The sequence below is a fragment of the Dicentrarchus labrax genome, unplaced genomic scaffold (assembly GCF_905237075.1).
Source record: "Dicentrarchus labrax unplaced genomic scaffold, dlabrax2021, whole genome shotgun sequence".
NCBI lineage: Eukaryota > Metazoa > Chordata > Actinopteri > Moronidae > Dicentrarchus > Dicentrarchus labrax.
In genome coordinates this window covers 4743084-4767600 of record NW_026136716.1, presented here as the reverse complement: position 1 = coordinate 4767600, position 24517 = coordinate 4743084, and the positions used below count along the sequence as shown (strand labels likewise).

General features: G+C 40.4%; 2 protein-coding genes across 2 annotated transcripts; both read left to right on the top strand.

The window, feature by feature from the left end:
- Positions 1–10568: 10568 nt before the first annotated feature.
- Positions 10569–18369, top strand: lancl1 (LanC antibiotic synthetase component C-like 1 (bacterial)). The gene is made up of 10 exons (XM_051427372.1): positions 10569–10666; positions 11077–11222; positions 11316–11433; positions 11893–12103; positions 13481–13628; positions 14083–14229; positions 14904–15086; positions 15613–15789; positions 16755–16827; positions 17619–18369. The coding sequence occupies exons 2-10, from the start codon at positions 11136–11138 to the stop codon at positions 17693–17695; spliced, it is 1221 nt and encodes a 406-aa protein (XP_051283332.1). The 5' UTR covers positions 10569–10666; positions 11077–11135; the 3' UTR covers positions 17696–18369.
- Positions 18370–21152: 2783 nt separating this feature from the next.
- On the top strand, positions 21153–24446 carry mylz3 (myosin, light polypeptide 3, skeletal muscle). The gene is made up of 6 exons (XM_051427373.1): positions 21153–21249; positions 21761–21788; positions 23218–23361; positions 23464–23634; positions 23749–23826; positions 23920–24446. The coding sequence occupies exons 1-6, from the start codon at positions 21247–21249 to the stop codon at positions 23946–23948; spliced, it is 453 nt and encodes a 150-aa protein (XP_051283333.1). The 5' UTR covers positions 21153–21246; the 3' UTR covers positions 23949–24446.
- The last annotated feature ends 71 nt before the right edge of the window (positions 24447–24517 follow it).

Here is a 24517-nt window from a genome sequence, read left to right as displayed (position 1 = left end):
GCAGATAGATGGAGAGATGATAGGTCGGTAGATGCATAGGTGGATGGATGTATCCTAGAAGGATGGATGGAAAGATGACGCATGGATGTATGTTAGAGGATGGTAGATAGACGGCTGGATGGATGGATGCATAGATACGTGGATGGATGGATGGATAAATAGGTTCCCAAATGGATGGATGTGTGATAGATGGATGGATTCCCCACTTGTGCTTAAGAAAAGCACCATTGTGGCTGAACAAAGAAACAAGTGACATCTCCAAAAAATTACAGACAATTAATTTTAACAACAAGTTGTTGACAAGTGTGTGTTGACAGGTAATCCTTTGGGAGAGGCTGTCCAAAACCACCGCAACAATGGCTCTTCAGCTCCAAAGATTTGACTCATGATTTTGGTTAAATAATAAATAAAAATCAAAGCAGCATTCTTTTTTTCCAGTGTGCTACTGTGTGTGTAACAGGTCGTGCATCTAATTTAACACAGGGTAAAATGAAAGTAAACAGCCTTTGATTTTATTTTTCTTCCTTGACTGTGATGTTTTCAGGCACGGTGGACTAATGTGATTTTGAATGATGAGACACACTCAGCATGTCTTCTGACTCACAGAGGGGTTTCAGGTAGTTCTACCTGTTAACCGTCGGTTAGCCTAAGTGTCTGAGCCGGGGTCCCTGCGGTGTGGTAAGAATTTCACCTCAGCTGGGGAGGAGAACGAGGGAGATGGAGGCGATAAGAATCGTGTGCCGCTTCCCAATCATGTCATCAGTCTTTTGAGATGAGGGAAGTTGGTTAGTTTGTGACTCTGCACAAGTCAGTCCAATTCCAGTGTTGATATGCCTGAAATGTACATTACAATTGATTAGTCAAAGTGTTAAACGTTGATAGAGATTTCTTGACTGCCAGTAGCTGATTAGATTTTTCTTTTGTTGTTCTTAAATGGAAAAATGTCTATATTAGAATTTAGACTATCATGGGACACAAAAATTAACTAAAATCTGTCCAAGTTTTACACACCACTCCTTAAAGAAAACTATTTTCTCAATAAGCTTCTTAATATGAGCTATGGGATAATACATGGACACAGTTTTCTGCCAAAGTAACATAAATGTTTTGCCATTTCGTCACAGATTTCTGTATTTCCTTTTTGTGTGTATCATTCAGGATTTAGCAACATTTCAATCAAAATCTGATGACAGCTTGTGGGTTCTTTGGTCAGTGTCAGTCAAATATGATCAAACTGTGTCCTTAAGCCAAGAAGCAGATGGTTACTACTCATGACGTCTGTGTACGGACCTTCTGCCTTTATATATGGCTGATGCAGTGTTACTTGTCATTCAGTCATCTGCTCTTACTTTACAAGCTAAGCTATTCTCTAGTTGATCTTGAGGCTAGCAATCTAAATTGTCCATAGACTGGAGCAGACATCTCCATCAGCGAGTGCTAGTTGCTACCAGTCTGACTGCTACTTCCCCATTGGATGATTTTTGTGCTTTTCTGGCTTGTCTCCGTACAGATTATTGCAGCATCTTTAGTTTTCATTTCATTAGTTAGCATATGATTAAGCCACACCTTTCTTTGTTGAGTGTTACATTTTTACTTTGATTGTTGTTTTGATTTTAGGGGGCTTTAAGTGTATAGTCTTTTTTATTTCATTGCATTCATTCATTCTTCGCCTACTTATACATGCAATCGCTTATTCACCTGCACACAAAAACACAGAATCAGTGCAAATCTGGTGGATAAATACAGCTTTTGTCATAATCTGCTCTTACTATCCCTGCTGCACTCTGTTCTAGTCACTCATGCATTGTCTAACTATTTGATTTTGTGCCATCTTTTATCTTTCCAGCTCCAAACTCCAACAGGACTCAAACCAGGACTGTGGAGGCACCTCAGCCCCCTCCCTTTACTCCACGGTTACCTCATTCCCCTCTCCCTCCCCTAGCTTTTTTAACCACATCCCTGCATAATTTCTCATTTCATCTTTCTCTTTTTCACCTCCAGTAGCATTGTGAACTAGCTTTGTGTGCATGTTTGTGGGTTGTGGTTGTTGTTAGGGGCATGGGGAGGTCTCTGGACAGAGCAGAATCTTAATTTCAAACCCTCCCCTCGTTTTGTGAGAGCTTATCCGTCGGAGACCTTCCTGGGGTGCTGAGTGAGCGAGGAAAAGGATGGATGATCGCTGGCATGGTGATGGAAGGGTGGTTGGGTTTTTTTTGGGGGGGGGGGTCTCATGGCTCTGCACAATCAGAATGGTGCCTGGTTTTAATGAGGAGCCTGTTTATTAAGTCCACTCAGGGAGGCTGTGCAAGTGCTTAGCATTTGCTCTCTAATTAGGAAAGCTAAACAGTCCCGGTTGCTGTGGATCAACCATTAGGGGGGAGAGGAGAGCAGTCAGCATGGCTGTGCAGGGGGTGCAGATTGCTGGGCCAAATACTGGAGAAAGGAGGGGGAGGGAAAGAGGGAGGAAAAAGAAAGAAACAATCAAATGTAGAGTTATTGTCAGAGCAAACAATAGGCTCAAATGTTTGGGAAAAAAGGATTTCCACAGTCATAGCAATGATGAAGAAACCAATCACATACAGAGCGCCAGCAGGTACTACAGTGTGTAAGGGTAAATTCATCAAGCAAGGCCAAGTCTTTACAAGGAGTCCACCTAGTGGTCTTTAAGGGAATTGCAGCAAAATATCACTTTATTTGTCAGTTTTATTTGTCTAAATAGCATCTGAAACTGCAATGATGTTCATCATCATTTTTACATGCAGATTTCAAACCTGTGTGGTCACATACATCAGCAACTATCAAGAGAAGACAGACCACCTTTCCTAAGTGGAAAACATGTTTCCCAGGCCCATGTGCAGCACAGGGAGAGCCATGATGAGGATGTTGACAGGGAAAACAACACCATTCTGCCACAGCTTCTTTCATCCACACAATAAATGCCTCCCTGATTACCCTGTTCCCCGTCACGCAGATTGCTGTTAAAGTGCAAGAAGAGACGGGCGCTTTTTAGATTAAGACCCTGATGAAATTTTTATAACTCAATTTCAGGGAGAGAAAGGAGAGGGGGTGGGTATAAAAAATCCTGTTTCCCGTAATCAGCTCTTTTTTGGTGGCATACATTTCACTTTGAGAAACATTGTGTCATTCATGGCAGTGTTCCTATAAGCTCTGGCTTTTAAATAGTCAACCAACTTAATAAACTCGAAGCTCACAATCATGTTTATTTTTTGTATTACGGTTCCCATCAATTGCTGCTTTAGTGAGTGATTTTTGATATTTACAAATCTGGCCTTTTTAGTAGCAAACTTTACAAAGAGTAAGTAAGAAGGAAAATGATCTGTTTATTTATGATATAATATTTGATTTGCATTATACTGTTTGTATACAACAGGACGTTGTTCATGTATATGTAAGGCTCAACTATTTTCTGCCCCCTGTCTGGGCCCATGGTCAGCAGGCTAAGCAAGGTAGTCCAGATGTCCCTGTCCCCTGCAACGTTCTCCAGCTTCTCCTGGGGGAGTGCATGTTGAAGTTCACAGTCTGATGAAGCCAAAATAACTAGATCGTCTGTAAAGAGAAGCAATTCTGAGGTCCTCAAACTGGACACTCTGCTACCCTCGGCTGTGCCTTGAGATCTGTCCATGAAAATTACAAACAGAATCGGTTACAAGGGACAAGCCAGGCAGACAACTGAAAATGTGTGTGACTTCCTGCCGAGAATACGGACAGTCGGATCCTGGATCTGAAGTTCTGCAGTCAGTCATAACCTCCTCTCCGGCACCCTGGCATAAGCTTTCCAAGGGAGGCTAAGCAGTGTGATACCCTGATGACTGGAGTATAACCTCTTGTCCCATAAATGGGAACTACCACCCCGGTCTGCCATTCCACAGGCAGTGAAGAGGCATGTCAATGCAACAATGTCCAGAGCCTTCAGCATCTCTGGGCAGATTTCATCCTCTCTGTTCTCTCTTTTCTCAAAATATTACTTATTGCCTCTTTTTTTTACCAAATTTACATCTGAAATGAAAAATAATACAAGAAAAGGAATATGTTATGATGAATTGATAAGTATGTATATGGTAGGCTATGTCTGATAATAGATTTTCATCATATTTTTCATAAAGCTTTTTTCATATCAATGTTTTTATTTTTATTTTTTTAATGAAGTCATGGCTCCATCATTAGTCCCAGTTTCTTTGTGTGGGACTATAAACACTGATACTGGCGGATTTCCAGTGGTGTAATTATTCTGACTGGGAGATGTGCTTTTTGAGGTTTTTATCATATCCAATTCCAGCACTTTTTTTTTTTTTTTTGCAGAAATTCAAATCTTCACATGTCACAGTACATAACTGGTTAACATTTCAATAGGGCATACCATAATGACCCCTACTGGCAGTTTCATCCTTACAATATAGTCTATTTAAACAGTAATCACCTGAAGTACAGTATCGCCATATTGACTGACTCACTGTGCGTGACCTTTTAACATGAGATTGTATTTATTTCTTGTGTGTGCTAATGTGCATTTACAGTCCATAGTGCATCTAAATGGGGTCAAATCCAAAGAGATTTGCACCACTCCACTGTTTTCCTGTCATGTACTGGATGAGCTGAGAAGGTTTAGTACCATTGGTATAACTCATGTACACTACTCATGTCTCTTTTCCACAATAGCAATAACACAGTGAACTGGGTAGCACCCTCCCCTCTCTGTTATGAGCTCCCTTATCTATTTCTTCTCTATTACATTCAGTCATCCTCTCTATCTTTCCCTTCCTTGTTCCAGTCTGTCTTTCTGCTCAGTCTCAAATGCTTCAGGTTGTATCTGTCTATCTGTCTGTCACCTCTCTTTTCTCTCTCTTTTTTTCCTCCCCTTCGCTCTCCCAGACAGTTGACTGGTATGGCGACACCAGACTGCATGTATTTTTAGCGCTGCCACAGATGGGGCCATGGCAGCATGTCAGAGACCAGAATGTTCTTTATCTCAGCTGTCAGGCCGTTCCCCAGGACCAAAATGGAGCCAGTCCACTTTTTTTGGGGGGGGGGAGGTTTTTTTCTCCTTCTTTCTCCCACGCTTCAAATTAAGGTTTTTTTTTTTTTAAACGTCTGCTGCTAAAGGTGCAAATGGATGGATATGCTTGCAGTTGCTTTGTCAGCTCCCTAGTGGGAGCCATGTCCAAACCTATGATCAGGTGGAGGTGAATTTGCACGCTGTAGGCCTACCCCTGCAGAAAAAAAGATTAGTCACAAAGGCAAGTTCCCTGAAAGGACCAAGCACAGTCAACTAGCTATTATATTATATACATTTTCTAAAATACTACATTTTGTAGCGGAGACAAGATTTTACTAATGTGGGACAACAGCTCTGTCCTATGCTAGCTCTTAGTAAATTTCCAACCCAGGCTTAAGCCGTGGCCAAAAGCAGATCTGATCACATCTACATTCAAGATACACCATGGTGAAACATTCACTCACAACTTCCAAACACAGTGTTGGACAGCAGAGACCAGTAAGCAGGCCTTTTGGACTCTGAGGAGGTTTTTTTTATGCAGGGAGAGTAGAAAATATGCTGCAGGCTATGACTGGGGGTCAAGTGGTCAGTTTTTGTGCATCACAGAGTCTGCTAAGACTCACCTCTTCACACACTCTAGCAGTAAACTGGCTGTCCTTGTGAATATCAAGGAGGGGTGGGAGACAGACAGAATGGGGATGCTGATAGAGAGGATGGAGAGGGGAGTGAGACATGGAGGAGAAAGGTGGGAGAGGCAGAGAGGTGATGGTTTGTGGGGAAAAGAGGTCAGAATCGATCCAAAGTACGGTCAGATTGTGTTCAGGTGAATATAATCACCAGAAGTGTGTGATTTTTTGAATGACTTTCTTTTGTCAAATCTCCATTACCTAACTTCCCTAGCCTGACTGTGGCAGTAAAAAGGGTATAATTTACGAAAATAGCTGGGCACTGTATTTTTTCACATTTTTTCATGGTCCAAACCTCACTTTTGGAATCATCCGCTTCCCTTGACATTTTGGGTATTTAGTGAAATGTGTCGACAACTGGATTGACATGTTGAATTGTAATAATTTGGTAATCCATTAACCTTTCTTCTAGCGCCAATTAATAAAAACAAATCACATTCATCATCAGCCTCAGCCTCAGCGGTACTTTTTGTTCAATGCTAATTACATGTTCACATGCTATGGCAATTAACAAATGTTATGTGGTAAACATTGTTCCTGAGTAAACATCAATAAGTTAACATTGTCATAGTATGCTTGTTAGCATGCTGATGTTAGAATTAGTATTTAGCATGGCTGTAGGTACAGTACTTGTTCATAGGATCAAGTTGTTGTTGGTTTTTCTATATATACATTAATGTTAAAGCAAAATGTATAATTTCCTGTGTGTTTTCTATAATGATGTATTATTGTGCATTTTATTATGAGCCAATGTATTTTACTTCCTTTCAGCTAAAATAGATTGACTCTGCTCTTATATTATCCTGCTTCATTAAATAGACTAAAGACCGCTGTTTGTTGTATCATTGTTTATTTGTTCATTTATCTGTGAGGAAAACCATAATTTCCACCACACACAACATATCAGAAAGAAATATTGTACTTTTTACTCCACTACATTTGGCTGACAGCTTTAGTTCCTTGTGACTTTTCAGATAACAATTTTTCATACTCGTCCTATCCAGTGAAAACCATATATCTATGTTTTGAATTGAAATATTCGGATAAACTAAATGATTAAGTGTTCCTTTAAGGGTTGAGAAAATTATCTTACTTCTTAAGATAAATTAAGATTCTTGGATTAGCTGGAAAATGCATTGTCACTAAGATGAAAACAGGGCCGTTTTTCTGAGCTCATGACAAAACAAGACATGCCAAACATATGACTATCCTACAGAATATGATGCATTGCTGTGGGTTAAACTATCCAATAGTTGTCCTTTAGTCTGACTCACAACAATCATTCTAATAAAGATAAAATAAAGTGAAAATGTGTGATTCAGCAGCAATAAGCAAGATTTGGTCTGAGCTTGGACGTTGTCCTGTGCTATAGGAACAAATGATGATCAATACCATCTCTATTTAATATTTTTTTCTGCATCAAGCTTACTCTCCCAAAGGTTCAGTGGGAGCGAGACTGGGCTCAATAATGTGTCTTTCAACCTGGAGCTCTAATCAAGCCCGAAGGTCTCCTTCTGAATCTTGTTGCATTCTGAATCTCATTTCCATTCCCCATCCCTCAAGGCAAGGTAAAACAGTCCCGAGGTATATGAGCAAAGGCTTTACTTTGTACCGCATGACTAGCCTTCACCTGCAGTTCGGTCAATTGATATGGAAATGACGGGCAGCCAAATACCTCTGACTGAAGGGAAATGATGGCGCAGACACACACTTTAAAAAAGCAGAGAGGTAAACACAACAACAAAAGAGTGACAGTGATGACTGTTGCAAATCTGGTGCTTTGGTCAATCTAATTGTCAGCTTTGTTTGTTCAGCTTTTATAGTTACAAGGTTAGACAACTCATCATGATGAGGATTCAGAAGGACAACCAAAGATATACGCAACTCCAAATTTTACGTTATATAACATCAGGTGTAAAAAAACTACAGTTCAAGGCTTGAATGTTATCCTATAAACAATAGCAGTAAGCAAATGCATTATTATATTAAAAACATTTTTAAATAGGCTGTGAAACAAAAACTTCAATGATTAATATTGTTTTTCAAGCTTTCATCACTTGAGTCACAGAGGATTGTCTGTGTACTCTTGTGGGAACCTATTGAAGTGAGGCTACCATATTTGGTCCATAGCATAGCATAGTTAAATTAGGACTCAAATTTGATGAAGTGTGGAGCATCTAATACTAGAGAGAATTAGGATGAAATATGAGGAAAAGGGGGAACAGGAAGCGATTGAGGCATATTAACAAAGAGAGAACAGTAAGCAAAGCCCTTCAGAGGATGAATCCCACTGCACTCTCTTTTGAATGTGCAATGTCTTGCTGCCACAGCACTGTACCCTTTCCCTCCAATTGTGCCGCCTTTAGGAATGAACATTCAAAGGGGAGATTACAGGGCTCGTTCAGCTTCCATCTCTAGAATAAGTGAAAATGTGGAACACCAGCAGTGAGACTCAGCAGTGTGCCAATCAATACCAGCCCCTGTGTTCTCTGCGACCACAATAATTACCATCCACAGGAATGACATGTCTGAGCTTTGCAGAAGGTCAAGAGCAGATTGGTGGCACATGACGTTTCCATGGCACCAGTCTGTGTAAACTGTGATCCACTCTTCAGTGATGATGAATTAAGGCTTGTCTGATCTGTTTGGAAGTCATTAGTATTAGTATAAGTCATTAGTATGGAGTCATTAATGGAGAATGGCTAAAAAGGTGACAGTTAAGCTCCGACGTATGCAAGTATGATTGTGCAATTACTTTTAAAGCGTTGGAAACAAACAAAGCAAACTATAGTTTATAATATAATTAATTAATTTTACAGGCTTACAGTATAATATATTATGTTCATCCTCATGTATTCACACTCTGGTTGTCTCACCCTAGTTAGGAGAGGTCTTATTCAGTGTGCCATGAGCTAAGCACATTCCAAAGACCAAGGCTGTCTTAAGGAGAGTTGGGCATCAGATGTGTTATGACTACTGTTTATCAGACATTAGATGTCACCAATAGACACCCTTGGGAAAGAGGCATATACTAGAGTGATTTTCTTTGTTCTGGTTAGTTGTATCCTGGGACAACTCGGTTTGCACGTGAAGTGAATCAGTCAATTCCATCATCATCTGTGAGTCTGTGTCACCATTCTGGGAACCTTCAGTGGGAGTTTGTGATCTCTCACTATAGTCAGATAGTTAAAAGTTTATGTCGGATAGACATTAATGAGGTGCATTGGGATGGAAAAATTAAACCACAACAAAAGACATTCAGGGCTCCGAGTAGAGCAGTGTGCACTGAAGTCGAGCTGTGATCTGTATACAAAACCTCCATGTCAGACCGTCTCTAAATAGATATACAGCAGGGCATGGATCACCATTTGATTTGACTTCTTTTTGAACAAGAAGCCCAGGTAATTCAAAAGGGTCACTTCAATCTTTCCCAAGATGGCAAAGTTATACTGTGTCTCACAGTTGAAAATTGAGAATAAAATCACTTAAAAAAGGCAAATCGGCCTCCACATTTTCGTTATCTATATCTTTTACATTCAAAGTATACTTAATAAAGTAGTTGAAGTAGTCAGAACATATTAGCACATCACAGTGTATTTTACAATGTTTTTATTACACACTCACTCCCTTAAAGGTTTTATACAATTTTTGCTTCCAAATCTGCTCCCACTCACTTCTGTGGTTTGTAACTCAATCATGAATTGTATTGTATTTCAAAACCTCAAGAGTGAGGGGGGTACTGCACAAAAAGCAGGTGATTTGATACCTTTAGAACCTGACTTAATACCCTAAGGAACATCAAATGGGGCTGGTGTGTATTTATTAATATGTATTTTGAAGCAAAGAGACATAGATAAACCCTTTGTGGATTAAGGAGATGGCTCCTATGGTATGAAAAAAAATAATATAAATAAAGTAAAATAAAGGAACTGTAGCATCCCTCACTTCATTTCCTTAAAATGGGAGGTAAATGGATTTATTATGTCAGAAAAGATCCATAAAGGTCACTTACTAGCCTTCTCTGGAGATTTCAACCATACCACGCAGTCTTCATCAGTGGATGGAGTTTGTTCTGTTGTGACGGTATGGCAAGTGAGCATTTATCGCTTAACTTTTCAGTAGATGAGAAATCTTCAAAGTAAAATGGACAGCTCACACTTCAGCAAACCATTTCCATGACAACTGAGGAAATGAAATCACCTGATGAAGACATTAAGCACGTTCGAGATTTGGAGGCTGCTGGAAACTGTTGGACGGGACTGCAGCCTGATCTGAGTGGACCTGGTAAGAGAAACTTTGCATTTAATAACATCCCCTATTCTTTCCCTTTGCCACTTTTTTGTCCGATGTAGATGATGAGTTATTATTTTTGTCTGTACATTTTGTATTTTTACAGAGTCCCTAAAGTCCCCAAAAGGAAATAGTTTTTATCCTGTGTGTACAAGTTATTATCTTATAGCTTTACAGGCATATGTTTGCTGATTTCTCCACTACTTGAAACATTGCTGTGTTCATTGCTTTATTTAAGCAGTCAATTTGCCTTGTTATTGGTGCGCGAGCTGGTTGATAAGATAGGTGAGGAAGATAGCTTTCTGTTATTCGCCCGTTTTACTGAAGGGTCCATGCCCCTCTAAACATTCAGAGGTCAAATTAAAACTTCATAAGCTGAGTTCTCTCCATTATATGACAGCCGTGTGCATCTGAAGCCGCTAGATAAGTAACTAAGCGCACAAGATAAAAAATATTTATCTTTGGGGATTTTAGGGGCTCCGTATATATATTTTTTTAAGATGTTTTTAGAATATTTTTTCTCCACCTCATCAATTTCTGCTGTTTTGTGAGCTGTAGTAAGAATTCCGCAGCGGCAGGGGGCAGCAGCGCAACAGCTAACACTACAAACCCGCCCAGCAAAATATAAAGAGGAAGAAGATTTAACATCAACAGAACAGTTACACCATTTGCAGAGGTAGCGTACACGTCTATGTTTGAATTATAGGGTTGCATCCTCATTCAGGTTGACTCTAAATAGAAATTATAGATTTCGAATTTACCACGTATGGGATTACCGCTTTTACGGCGCGAGACGTACAAACAAATGTTAGCCGCTAGCTTTAGCCGTGTAGCTAAGCTAGCTGCAAGCTGTAGCGAGCTAAACTGTAATTAGTCTCTCTGTGTGTGTGTGTGTGGGGGGGGTGTGTGTGTGGGGGTGGGGGGTGGGTGTGTAGCCCTGTAGAATAGGCTTTTTGTTTTATGTGGCTTTACGTTCTGTTCATAAGATCGATAGCTTTGTGTGTTTTTTTTTTTTTGTAGCCTTACTTCGATTTCACTCGTCTGTTCGGTCCCTTGCGCCTCATATTGCCTCATCTCTCTCCGCAGATTATTTTTTATCTGACCCAGATATAATCCAGCCGTGCAGCAGCAACAAAGCTGTTAAAATGGACACAAGAGCCTGGAGGAATCCGTATCACGACTATGATGGGAGCCCTGCGTTCACACAGGCGTTGTTTGACTCTCATGGAAAGGTAATGCATGGCGGACATATAGTGTGTGTGTGTGTGTGTGTGTGTGTTCATTTGCAATGACCTTCGTAATTTTTTATTTCTCTGCACTTTCAGCTCACGTCAGAGTTCGCCCAGCGGCTGAGCAGCAAGATCAGCGAGCTTTTAGCTGTCATGGAAAATGGGCTGAAGTCTGCTGACCCAAGAGATTGCACCAGTTACACTGGCTGGGCAGGTGATGACACCATTACACGTGTGATATATAAATTACATCGTGTGATCTGATTGCAAGGAGTTGCAGTGATCTGACTGTATCTCGGGGAGTAAGGGTGCACATAATGAGTGTGATGCTCATTGCCTTGTATATAAATGTTTTGGGGCCTTTTTGTTTGATGATGATCGTAGACCAATCATTTTTAGATGCTGAAACCAGAGAATTGCCTGTTTTTTGCTTACAGAATTATTTAAAATGATTGATTCATAATCAAAATAATTACATTTCCTCAATTTACTGTTTCATTTCTACTTCAAATTCAGAATATTTCAGGCTTTAGTGTTGCAGTTGCACATATTTAATGATTTAGATAAGATATTTCTGTTGGTTACCAAACTGTGCAGCCTTACTTTAGTTATGGTTTAAATCAGGAAACACAGGGGTAGTTACAATAATGTGTATTTGTCTTTCTGTCCACAGGCATTGCTCTGCTCTACCTGCATCTCCACAATGTGTTCAAGGACCCCTCCTTACTGCAGAAGGCACTAGACTATGTCAACCACAGTCTGAAGTGTTTGACCCGACGTCATGATGTCACCTTCCTATGTGGGGATGCAGGACCTCTGGCTATAGCTGCTGTGGTCTACCATCGCCTGCAGAGGGTGCAAGAGACTGATGAGTGCATCAACAGGTCAGTCTGCAACTGTATATCTCAACCCTGATCCTGGAGACCCACTGACCTGCATGTTTTTGACTTATCAGGCTTCTGCATGACCTCCTGCCACCTATTTTAGTCAAGAAGAACAGGTTGTTATAATGGAGAGCTCTGAAGAATATAAAATATTATTACGGCAAAAGGCAACACCGTTGCTGCAAATAAGGCATACAGTTGCTCAAGGGTGTACATTTGTAAGTAAATATATTTGTTTTACTACTCAATGCATTCTCAGTGCCTCCCGTTTATTTCTAATGTGACAACTTCACATTGTAGAGCTCTTAAACTTTAAACTGGACACAGCATATTTAAACGTTATACTAAAGAATTGCGAGTCTGACACTGTATAATAATGAAGGATACGTGGAAATCACTTTAGTTTTTCACTAAAGGGAAATTAATTTTATCGATTTTTAATTTTATCTTTGATAAATACTAATAGACTACCAGCAGTGTAACGCAGGCTTTGCCAGGTTAAAATAGAGCCTCCTCCTTGACATTAGAAACTATGGCTTTAGGCTTTATACCCCACTAACTAATTAATCTCGCTTCGTAGTACACCCCTCAGATGTGTTGAAACATTGCTGTTTTTTGGAGATATTTGCTCAGATAAAAGTGCCATTTCTTATGCTCTCTGAAGTATGTAATTTCATGCTTTTTCCTTTCATCTTTTGCTTGTTGTGTTCCTTATTACATGCCTGTGATCCAGATCAATTTTTGTGTCAGTTTCATGGATGATGATATGTACATTCCTGGCTTTTCTTTCCCAAAAGCAGTATACTGCAACAGTTTTGTAACTAAAAATCTATGACATTTGGACTCTCTGTACTTAATATTGAGTTTATGTATTTTGCAAAGGTTTTATTATTTTATAGGATGTTGCAGTTGACTAAATATAAACATATAGAACTGCACAATTTTAATCAATATTATTTTGCTTTTATAGTATATTGTGATCATGATGTTATATCTCATACACACATATATATATATATATATATATATATATATATATATAATGCAACATACATTTTTGTGTCTGCAGCTGGAGAACAGAAGGTCCTGTTTTCCAGTATAGAGAAATGGATCCTAGTGTAGCTGTAACCGTGTTTGGGATGCTGCTTAAACAAAATGCTTGAGATGGGTCAGACTGTTAATCTGTGACCCAGTGATTGGATGAACCAGAGCATTACTCCAATCACAAGGATGAATATCACTCCAGGTCCACTTTCATTAACTGCCAAAAGCAGAATTGTGATCACATTTGCTATACAGTTAATTGTACGTGGTTATAGGTCATCATAAATTGGTCATGATAAAAGATCCTGTTTGTTTCCGGTGCTACTCTCCCAGACTGCTGCAGTTTCACCAGAATGTGGTGAAAGGTGCAGGCGGGCTGCCTGATGAGCTGCTCTATGGTCGGATGGGCTACCTCTACTCCCTCGTCTTCGTCAACCAGCAGCTCGGGCAAGACAGGATCCCACTGCAGTACATCCAGCAGGTGGGTCAGAGACGGGGCACAGTCTGACTGACAAAAATTCTGATCTGATGTGCTGCAGACTTTTTTTTTTTTTTTGTTATCAAGGACAGGCTGGTCATCCATGACTTCTTAGACAGTACTCTCTTTAATGGTACATACAACTATAGTAACCGTAGGTGAAGAAGAAGAAGGAGCCTAATTGGATTAAAGCGTTGGCAATAACTAAAGTAAAAAAAGAAATTGATATGGAAAAATGTATTAAATAAATGTAGAAATAATATTATAAGGAGAGTTTATGGTCCTAAACCTGCTTCTCTAACTTGTAGTTCGCTGCCCCAAACAAGCTTGATTTGCGCTAATTTGTTCACGCTTGCACATATTGATGTCCAATTTCTCTAATTTATCTCCATTGATTTCTTTCAATTCTACAGATTAGGTGTGTTTGTGAGCCGGGATGTGTTGTTTCCTTCTTTAGATCAGTGAGGCCGTGCTCGTGTCAGGCGAGCACCTGAGCAGAAAGTTCAGGGTTCAGAACCACAGCCCTCTGATGTACGAGTGGTACCAGGAGCAGTACGTTGGCGCCGCCCACGGCTTGGCTGGCATCTTCTACTACCTCATGCAGGTAAGATGAAGATTTTTATTACTACAAGGCCAGATAAATCATGTAAGGAGCTTAATATCTCCCAAATGTGTTATACATTAAAATAGAAATAGCCCATTAGGCCAAAAATGTTTATGAACTTGCACTTAACAAATGAACCATCCAAAAATAGTTGGGTATATTATTTACTGGATGAGCGCGTACCCTGCATCATTTTGATACTGTCTAAGGCTGCAAGTAACAATAATGGTATTATTCTTCCAAGGAATTTATTAATTGTTTGACCTATAAATCAGTATTACCCTAAAATCCCAGTCACAGGTTTCCAGAGCTCAAGATGAAATTTTGAAATAGCTTTTTTTTGTCCAACCAAATCTCCAGAAGGTAAATATATTGAATTTAAAAGGATAGACACGATAAAGCACCTTAAACAATTCAGCGATTCCTGAAATAGTTCTTGATACACTGATTTAAATCACTATTGTCTAAAGAAGTAATTATTTCAGCATTAAAGTCAGTCCAGTGTAATAGCATGTTTCCTATTTATTACTATTTTTTTTTATCCTACCGGCTTCTGTTAGGTTAATTTCAGGAACAAGCAGTTAGTGCGTTGAAAAGAAAACTGTACCAAAGTTGCCGCCTGTTGCTTCCACCTGTTACTCCTGTGCCTCTGTGGTCTGATATCCCCCTCACAGCCGGGCTTCGTCGCTGTGGAGGAGTATGTGCACAGGCTGGTGAAGCCCAGCGTCGACAACGTCTGCCGTCTCAAGTTCCCCTCAGGAAACTACCCACCTTGCATCGGGGACGACAGAGACCTGCTGGTGCACTGGTGCCACGGAGCTCCAGGGGTGATCTACATGCTCCTGCAGGCATACAGGGTAAACACTGAGGGAGCAAATGATTACTGCAGCGTTGTTTTGAAAACTCATATCAGTTAAAAAAGGTCATTCATGGAGTCCAGTCTTTTAGAGAATTAAGAGTTAATTTACAGGGTCACAGTGCCATCTTGTGTCGAAGTTTACTCACTGTTTTTATTGAAGTTGATGTAGTGTTGATATTCCTCCACAGCTTTCTATTCTTTCGGTTTCCCCTTTCAAAATAATGGTGTGAAAAAACTATTCTGTTTGACCGGCAGCAAATGTTGTGGTTCTTCTGTCAGGCTATTAAGAAAGAAATAAACTGAGGAAAAAATAGCTTTATTTTGAAAAATGAGGGTGCCATCTTTTACTCAAAACACTGTTTACAGTACAGTATATTGTCTTATATCTCCCAGCTTATCTTGTTACCTGTGGATTCTCCTTATACAGTAGCACCAGTTTAGTTTAGTCCAATGTATACTCTTAAGATATACAAAAACATTTTAATTTCACCCTTTTTCCTCTTCTGCTTTGTCCCATGTCCCAGGCCTTCGGAGTACCTCAGTACCTGGTTGATGCCCTGCAGTGTGGAGAGGTGGTGTGGCACTGTGGCTTGCTGAAGAAGGGCTACGGGCTGTGTCACGGCGCGGCGGGTAATGCCTACGCCTTCCTGGCCCTCTACCGGCAAACGCAGGACCCCAAGCACCTTTACAGAGCTTGCATGGTGAGAGCACATGAAAGAAATGTTATAACCTAATCAGTGTAGATACATTGACACGGTGCAGCCGGCATTTGAGTGATCAAACAACTGCAAGTATTAATTGCGTATCCGTCTTAATTAGTGTCCAAATACTTGATTAATGCCTCAGCAGTTTGACTGTGAGGGAATTCTGATTGAGAGTTGTTTTCTTATATGGTTTAGGTTGAAATTAAGAATTTTAAACGCTTTATTTGCCAATGAAAGTTCATTTGTTTAACATACAGAAGGCATGTCGCTTTTGTTGTCACTTATAGTTTTAGTAGTATGCCAGGGAATATCAGCATTTACTCCCTGAAAGAATAGATAGCTCTTGATAAAAAGCAAAATAAGTTAAGAAAATAATGTTTAATCAAAATTGAGGTATTTAAAATTGACCTGGTAACAAATAGGAGAGGTCATTTCCTCTGGCTTTGATTGCGAAGGTCATATTAAAGTTAAGTCAAAGAAAAAGTATCTTATCACAGTCGGCAGCTCGCCAGCTTTAAAATCTAAAATTATTCCAGAAAGGGGGGGTGAGAGGCAGGGCCTTTTATGTTTGTTGACAATAGGTTGGTAGCTGTCGGTGCGAGTCGCCGTCAAAGCAAGCCCAAGCGGGGCTGGTAGTGAGCTCTCTTTTGGATCCACTCCAGGTGGCACGAGTCCCACGTGTACTATCATTAATATGAATCTATTCATAGAGGATGGAAATGGAGCCTTCAGATGTCTTGCCTAAGCTCTGCTATATGCTTCCAGTGCTACAGAGTGACATTGTGGTCATAATCCGATACCTCAACAGATGCTAGGATTTCACCGAGCGGAGCACAATTTTTAGCTGTTGTGGACATTGCTCGCTATTCTCCTGGGATGGTTCAGCTACAGTCCAGTGTTGTGATAGAGTGGGAATGTTATTATGACACTGCCTCTCTCTCTGTCTCCCTTTGTCACTCCAGTTTGCAGACTGGTGCATGAACTATGGCAAACATGGATGCCGAACACCAGACACTCCCTTCTCCCTTTTTGAAGGTAATATGTGATGACAATGTGTTTCCTGCTTGCTAAAAACGTCCTGTTATTATAATGCTTGGTTTGTTACAGATATTATCAAAACCCTGAAAGAACTAGTTATCAGCAACGCCATACAGGACTGCCACCCCTGTGTTGATGAATATACAACATGTTGAACTTGTTCTTATTCACATACATATTAGGCAGATTAAAAAAAGATATATATGTATACTCTGTACCTAATTAAGAGGTTAATGGGACTAATAGTAAGTGTGCTAACTGAAAATTGAACAGGGATTGCAGTTGGAAACAAAAAAAAACACCAGCTGAGGGATATATACACTATACACAACTACATTTAATATGTTAATGAAAAGCCCAAAATATATTTCTTTAGAGGTGGAAACACAAATGGTAACTGAAGACGTGGCTACACATGACAATGTGACGATTTACACTGGATCAAATAGTCAACTTGTTGTTTTTGAGAGACTTTTCTGTATCATACTGTACTTCATTAGTCACCAGGAGCTACCCATTTTATCTTGGAATGGAAATATTGGACTAAAAAAAAGGAAATTAACTTATTGTTCTAGAGATGTTTTCCTGGAAAAAAGATATAAATTATTAAATGACTGTGGCAACAAACAACACCGGCAGTGAAGAACTACAGCATCAAAAATGACCATTAAGTTGACTACAGACCATATTAAAAACAGTCTAATATGTAGGGCTGTGTACTGTCTCGTAATGTGTTGCATTCTGCAGCACTGTAGCTGTAACCTCACCATGTCACTTCCTGTTTGTAGGCATGGCCGGCACCATCTACTTCTTGGCCGACCTTCTGCAGCCAATGAAAGCAAGGTTCCCAGCTTTTGAGGTGTAGAAGTGTCTCCACAGGTAGTCCTCCCCCACCCACACTGTGGGAAAATATAACCAGAAGAAGACCCACACTTCTGCTCTCTGTCACGCTCATGCATGAAAACACTTCATTTCATCTTCATAAATTAAATTCTGGGACTGACTTTGATTCCCACTTCACACGTTGTGCCATGTTTTTCCTGCTCTTTCTCTTCTGGGAACTTGACATGTTATTAACAGGATGAATCCTATGCTCACATCTCAACTACATAATTATCTCAAAGATGTGTCAAAAGTGGGAGCATCTCTGGCTTTTTGTGTATAAATGAAACTCTTTGCTTATTAATTACAGCTGTTGCTCAGATTGTGTCGTCGTATAAGGGTTTAAGCAAAAAAAAAAAAAAAGGAAACAAATTTTCATTTTTAGTCAAAACATAAAATTAAATTGTGGGAAAATTAAATGGGGTTTTGTTAGGACTTATCTGTATATTCTGTCGGTTTGATATGTTAAAAAAAAAAAAAGAAAAAGAAAAGGAAATGGATGCTTTAGTTTGCTATTCTGTTAACAGCAAAGCTAGTTACACTGCACTAAATATAAAACAGTACAAGCTGTGTCATGTGTTTAGGGATTAACCCCAAAGTGTAAACTGTTGCCTGTCCTTTGCACTGTCTGAGCAATAAATCATGTGACTTTTTTCAGCTGTTGCTCTGTAGTGAATTTTACCTCCTGCTCTTGTTTTGGTGTAGCTCTGCAGCAGCAAAGAAAGGCCACAAGGGGGCAGCAGTTGTGTGAATGAATATCTGACAGTTGACCTCCAGTTGGCAAATGAAGTATATTTGTTGGCACCAAGAGACATTTACCTTGAGTCACTTCACAAATACGTTACTTGAATTTAACATTTTATGCTAATCGGGTTGAATTTTCCATTTTCAGTGGAGATGTATGAGGGCATATGAGATGAGATCTGTGTCCAATGTCCATGGTTGTGATCTGCTCTGGCTTCTTTATGTTAGGAATTTTCTTTGTAAACTCTGAGATAACACAGAAATGCAGGAGATGTACACATTTGACAGCAAGATGTCAAAATACTAGAAGTTCAATCATACGTAGCCTTAAAAAAAAATCCTTAAAACACTAATTTTAAGACAGTTCACAAATGAAGCCATATTCCAGTGACAAATGTCTAAAATCCTCTGTCCCTTCCTCCATGGGCCTCTTGGCTTAACTGGTTTTGTCTCTATTCCAAATAAGGCTTACGTAACACCACTGAAAACTAATCGGCGACACAATGCCACCGCTCTTTTTAAAGCCCCTTGCCAACGCTTCTTTATGACCTGACGCCAGCTGGGGTCTTGGAGGGTTAGTGGGATTGGATGGGGAGGTGGTTACTGTACTGGGGGAGTCTTGAGGAGCAGGAGCGTTCATTTCTCTCCACCCCCATCCCCAAAGAACCCGGACCAGCCAGCGTAAGAGAAACTGAACACCTCGGGCAGGAATGGGAGTAAAAATAGAGCTCATCTGTCCTGGGGGAGTGGTCTCCCGGACATGTCTTTCACTCTGGTTTACTCACTCTCACAAATGTCCTCCAGCTCTTTCCCTTCTGCTCTATAGCCGTGGGACATGACTGATGATTAGTTAGTCCGGCAGCAGGTACAAAAAGATGTAAACGTTTAAATTTGCACATATTAGCTGAATGTTTTTTAAGCAGCCCAAGGTTTTTGGTCCATAAAAGACACTGTACTATGAATAAAGTACAGTCAGGGAATTGCTTGCAAAGACAGATTTTACAACACCACAGAGTCAATGCAATTATAGAATTTCAATAATGTTGGTGAAATCATCATGCTTGTTAAATAATCTTAAATGTCTGAAATCTATCTGAATGTCCATGGGTAAAAATGCAATGGCAAGTGAGTAACTACTGTTTTTTGTTGAAGTGAATAATGGTCGGATGTCTCTATTAATTTTATAGATATTTTATAATATCTATTTTTAATTAGCTTAAAAGAGCCAAAAATGTATATGCTGAATAGGCAGTGGCCTCAGAGGCTTGTGTGGGAACTGCAGAGCTCAATAATTGGGATGCAGACTGCATCTCATACAGAGTACTTTAACCTTCAATGCAGTGAAAATTCATGAGTCAGCATGTGAATCTATGCACGCATTAAAAGATAAGCATAATTTTATGGGAGAGGTTTTGCAGTTTTAAAGAATAAATATGACAACAAAGGTGAGCATAAATTGACCCTAATGAAAAAAGTCTCAGGGTAAGTGACTCAGTATAACATGAGAGTGATGATCAAGTTACTATGAATGAGTTTGAGTTTCTCCAGTTAATTGGACCTTGAGTTGGGATTGTTTTGTCAAAAATGTTTCTTCCACTTGCAAGAATTAACTTTCTCTTACATTAAATAGTTCCACAGTACTTTCATTAACACCAGGCGGGGACCATCAAAATAAATGTTTCCCTTTTCCCTGATTTTGCATGGAACTGGATTCAAGATGAAATCCATCTGAAATGTACTCCTGTGAATTTGTTTTCTAGGAAGTGTTACAGTTTTGTTTAATGCATCTACTGCATAAATAATAGATTGATCTTGATGTTGCTATCAGCACCATGGAGAGCTCTGGTGGAGATGGGAAGGTTAGTGAAGCAGCTCAGTGCTCAGGTCATTTAACCTCCATAGATTAGGCAATTAAGTTTTTACTTCTGGGTTATTTAACCAATCGTAATCATTTTATAACCTCAATTTCACTCTCACACTCACAATCTAATTGTCTTCATTCAGTTGCATATGGAGTACATTACAAGACATTTTGATCAATTAAGGATAAGTCAAAGAAGCTGCTCATTATAGTGCTCAATTCAACAACAAAAAACATTAACTTTATAATTTATTTATTGCTTAAATGATAATCTGGTGCATTTTTTAAGAACAGGTCTATTGAAATGTAATGTCCATAAAGCTTATACATTAGTATTATGAAACCTATAAAGTTCAGTTCTTAAGTAAATGGCCACACAAAGTTGGCTTTTTTAATATCTGCCTGAAGAGAATCGACGGTTTTTGCCCTGCTGTTATTTAACCATAAGAGGAGGAGCAGTCTCACTGTTTAAAAATACCACCCTGTAAATGAGCTCTCTGGGCTTTGAGCCCTTCTGAAGAGGGCCACTAGATAGCTGAGTTTTCTGCAATTTCATTCACTGTTCAACTGCAACTCTCTCTAAAGAGAATACCTTCGATATCAAGTCAATGATATAATTTATTCTTTATAGAAATAAGTTTAAAAACAGTTTCAAATCTTTAGACAGAAGACGTAGTCTTGACACAGTTATTTCTACTTCTAAAAATATCCATGTCCCCTTCTAAAGGCCTACTCCCACTGCTCTCCCTTCCGTGTGCCCTAAGAAAGTTAAAGATGTTCCAACGTGTCATCTGATCCACCCTATTAGCATATGTGACATCACGTGCCTGGGATAAATAAGAGGGGGCTTTGACCATGGCTCAGGACCACTCTGTCTTGGGACTCCAGCTTCTCTTCTCCTTTCTTTCCTCCAGCTCCAACTCTCCAAAATGGTGTGTACAAAATTATGTTTTGGACGTTTTGGGTGGGGCAGTACCAATGGAGTTACTTCTTTTTTTTTGTGGAATGGGTTTGGATCTCATCTCTCAAAGATAATCCCAAAATTGGGACTTTATTGGCATCACTGAAATCGGGCTAGGGAAAAGAAAGCCTTTTTGATACTTCTCTAAAAAGCTTGTCTTTATTAATTGCGGGAAAAAAAAGTTTGGTTGAGTGGCCCAGGACCACCGCCTTGAAATACATCCACATTTCTATGATTAATGTCTGTGTAGGCTTATGTCTAAATGCAAGGAACCTATATTTTCACTATATTTCTTTAGTGCAGTTTTGGACAGTTTACAGCTATACATTCTTGTAAAAAATCTTACATAATCTGGGTATTTCTATACTCATAAACCATTTGTTTTTATTTGTTTCTCTGTTTTCCGTGTGTTTATGTATTCGTAAACGTACCTTTTTGTTTCGTGTATGTGTGTGGTTTTTCCGTGTATTTCTATGTGACAGACCGAGTTCACAGCAGACCAGATTGAGGGTAAGTGAGAAACGGCAAGATCAATCCTCATCCCTTATAAATATCTTAGCATGTGAACAATGAGAATCCCGCTCCTATCATCATCATGCAGAGTGACATTTACTTGCACCTTTACCAGCAGGAGAGCATGCCCTCCAAATTTTCTTCCACAAGCTCAGTCTGTAATTTTTTTAGCGAGGGATTTTGTCAGCAATTGTCACAATAAAGAATCTCTCAGAGTAGCTACGGGCCTGCCTATTTTAGTCCAAATTAACTAAGCCAAAAGGTGGAAGTAGGGATGAGGAAACTTCCAGACTGAAGACCACCATTGGACGTGCCATTCCAACAACTTGTCCAGTTGTCGTGGAGGATTTGAGATATGTCTATTCTAAGCCGACCTAGCCTTGTCTTGCAACCCACAGTGGGCCTTACACGGCAGAGGTGTTAATCTCCAGGCCAAGGTTTAAGATGCAGGTCTGGCGGCATCCTCTTACACAAGGAATCCAAACTGTGATCCCAAAGCCCCATCCCCAACCCTTTTGTTCAGTGCTGAAAGACGTGTCCTCTACAAACATTACCCTATGTTTGGTAGATGGCATTTGGCTCTTGCAGTTGATATGAATAGATGGTGTTTTTATGTATAGGTTTTTTTCTTGTGTTCCAGTATTATATGTTCAACTCGGAGTGAAAGATAAGTTCCCCAATTGGGCATGTTAGAATTGCAGTGCGATCAAGTTAATTTGTTTATATGGACTTTAAATTTGGCCAGCTTTGCACCCAAAAAAGAAAAAAGTTCTGCTTCTGCACATTCTGGTGCATTGATACCAATGGAATACGTGCAAGGTGTTGGTTACGTCGCAGTCAGCATTCTCATATAACTCGAGCAGCGACATGGGGCCATGCCTCTATATGGACTGCGTTACTTTGTCGGGGTGTATCAGTTTGCTCCTGATGTCGCCCTAAATTCCTCCCAAATGCAAGTGGAGACAGGAATGCAGAGGGGTTAGAGGAGGGGGCTGCTACGGCTGCTGCTCGGGAGCCACGCGAGAACATTAATCTATCAAAAAGGTCACTTTGAGTTGGCCTCCTTGTAGGATTCATAGAAATAGCTAACCTTTGGTAAGGCCCCAGTCGGTACCTTCCCTGTATCTGCTTGGGTACAGCTGTCGCTCCCCATTAGCTGAGAACAATGACTGAAGTATGTGGCTTCTACTGTCTTTGATCCTCCAGCACATATCTGCCATAGCTGACCAAGATCCCTGTAATAGAATAGAATAGAAAACCCAAAGGGGGCCTAAAAGAACATGGCTAGAATTCATGTCAATCAGACATATCAAATATGACCTTTTGATGGCAACATAAATCATGTGTTATTTGTTCTTTTGACCGACTTGTGTCAGTACTTTGTGACTCAAAGTTCTCTCTTAACTCTCCCCACCTCCCCGACCAGACTTCAAGGAGGCTTTTGGTCTCTTTGACAGAGTTGGTGATAGCCAGGTGGCCTACAACCAGGTGGCTGACATCATGCGTGCTCTGGGCCAGAACCCCACCAACAAGGATGTTGTAAAGATTCTGGGCAACCCCAGCGCCGATGGTAAGACCCACTTTGCATGCACGCAAAATGCACAACTGCAGTTTAAGCTCTAACATGAAAGCATGTGTAATAACAGCGCCATCACGTGACTTTTTTCTACAGACTTGGCCAACAAGAGGCTCAACTTCGAAGCTTTCCTCCCCATGCTGAAGGAGGTTGACACCCAACCGAAGGGATCCTATGACGACTACGTTGAGGGTCTGCGCGTCTTCGACAAGGAGGGCAACGGCACAGTCATGGGCGCTGAGCTGCGTATCGTGCTGTCCACCCTGGGTGAGTCTCAAGTCACCTTCGCCAAATATAGAAGCACACAAATATAGTTTGCTTAGCATGCACGGTATGTGAAATGGAGAGCACGTTCTTGACATGGATCCTTGCACGCTACAGGAGAGAAGATGTCCGAGGCCGAGATTGAAGCCCTCATGGCCGGCCAGGAGGATGAGAACGGCAGTGTGCACTATGAGGGTAAGCTTTGATTTCCCAGCATTCCCAGTTGTTTGTTTTTTGGGTAGATATATTATGCCAAAGATTTTGACATATGGGGTTTTTTTTCTCCAGCTTTCGTCAAGCACATCATGTCTGTGTAAGAGGCCAGCAGTTGGAGTGCTGAAGAAACTGTAGCTCACCTACAGACAGCCCAACAGTGTTCAGGACATCTACACTGTGTCAAAGACCAACCAAGGAAAGACAAGGACTATGTACAAGGGATGTTGAAGCAAACCCATCTTGTTGTTTTATTTTGTTTTCCTTTCCATTTTGTCTAAAACCCTCCTCTCTCGGGACATTACCATCATCTCTCCATTGTAGACCCCCATCACTTGGCCTCTACTCCCCCCTCCCGGGGCATGTCTCCACTTACCGTATGGGGTGAGGAACGGGGGAGAAGGGGTGACCGCTCATCAAGTGAGGGTAGATCCCTCCCTTCCCACCGCCACCTCATTCAGTCACGCCATCACTGGCCCAGCAATGCCAAAGGTGCTGGGGAATGGTTGTGGATAGGCTGCCAAAAGTCTCCACTTCCCTGAAAAGTTTTATTTATTGTCACTCTGTTCATGTCAGAATAAACTTTTCCAACGTACATCCCATCTGGGTTGATTCTTGATCTTTCATTCTCCACATACAGTTGTAGATATGCAGAGATGTAAGAGTTAAAGCC

Coding starts and splice junctions, on each gene's coding strand:
- lancl1 (XM_051427372.1), top strand. CDS start 11,136: ATGGACACAAGAGCCTGGAGGAATCCGTATCACGACTATGATGGGAGC. Junction 11,223..11,315: donor TGTTTGACTCTCATGGAAAG/GTAATGCATGGC, acceptor CTGCACTTTCAG/CTCACGTCAGAGTTCGCCCA. Junction 14,230..14,903: donor TCTTCTACTACCTCATGCAG/GTAAGATGAAGA, acceptor TCCCCCTCACAG/CCGGGCTTCGTCGCTGTGGA.
- mylz3 (XM_051427373.1), top strand. Junction 21,789..23,217: donor CACAGCAGACCAGATTGAGG/GTAAGTGAGAAA, acceptor CTCCCCGACCAG/ACTTCAAGGAGGCTTTTGGT. Junction 23,362..23,463: donor GGGCAACCCCAGCGCCGATG/GTAAGACCCACT, acceptor TTTTTTCTACAG/ACTTGGCCAACAAGAGGCTC.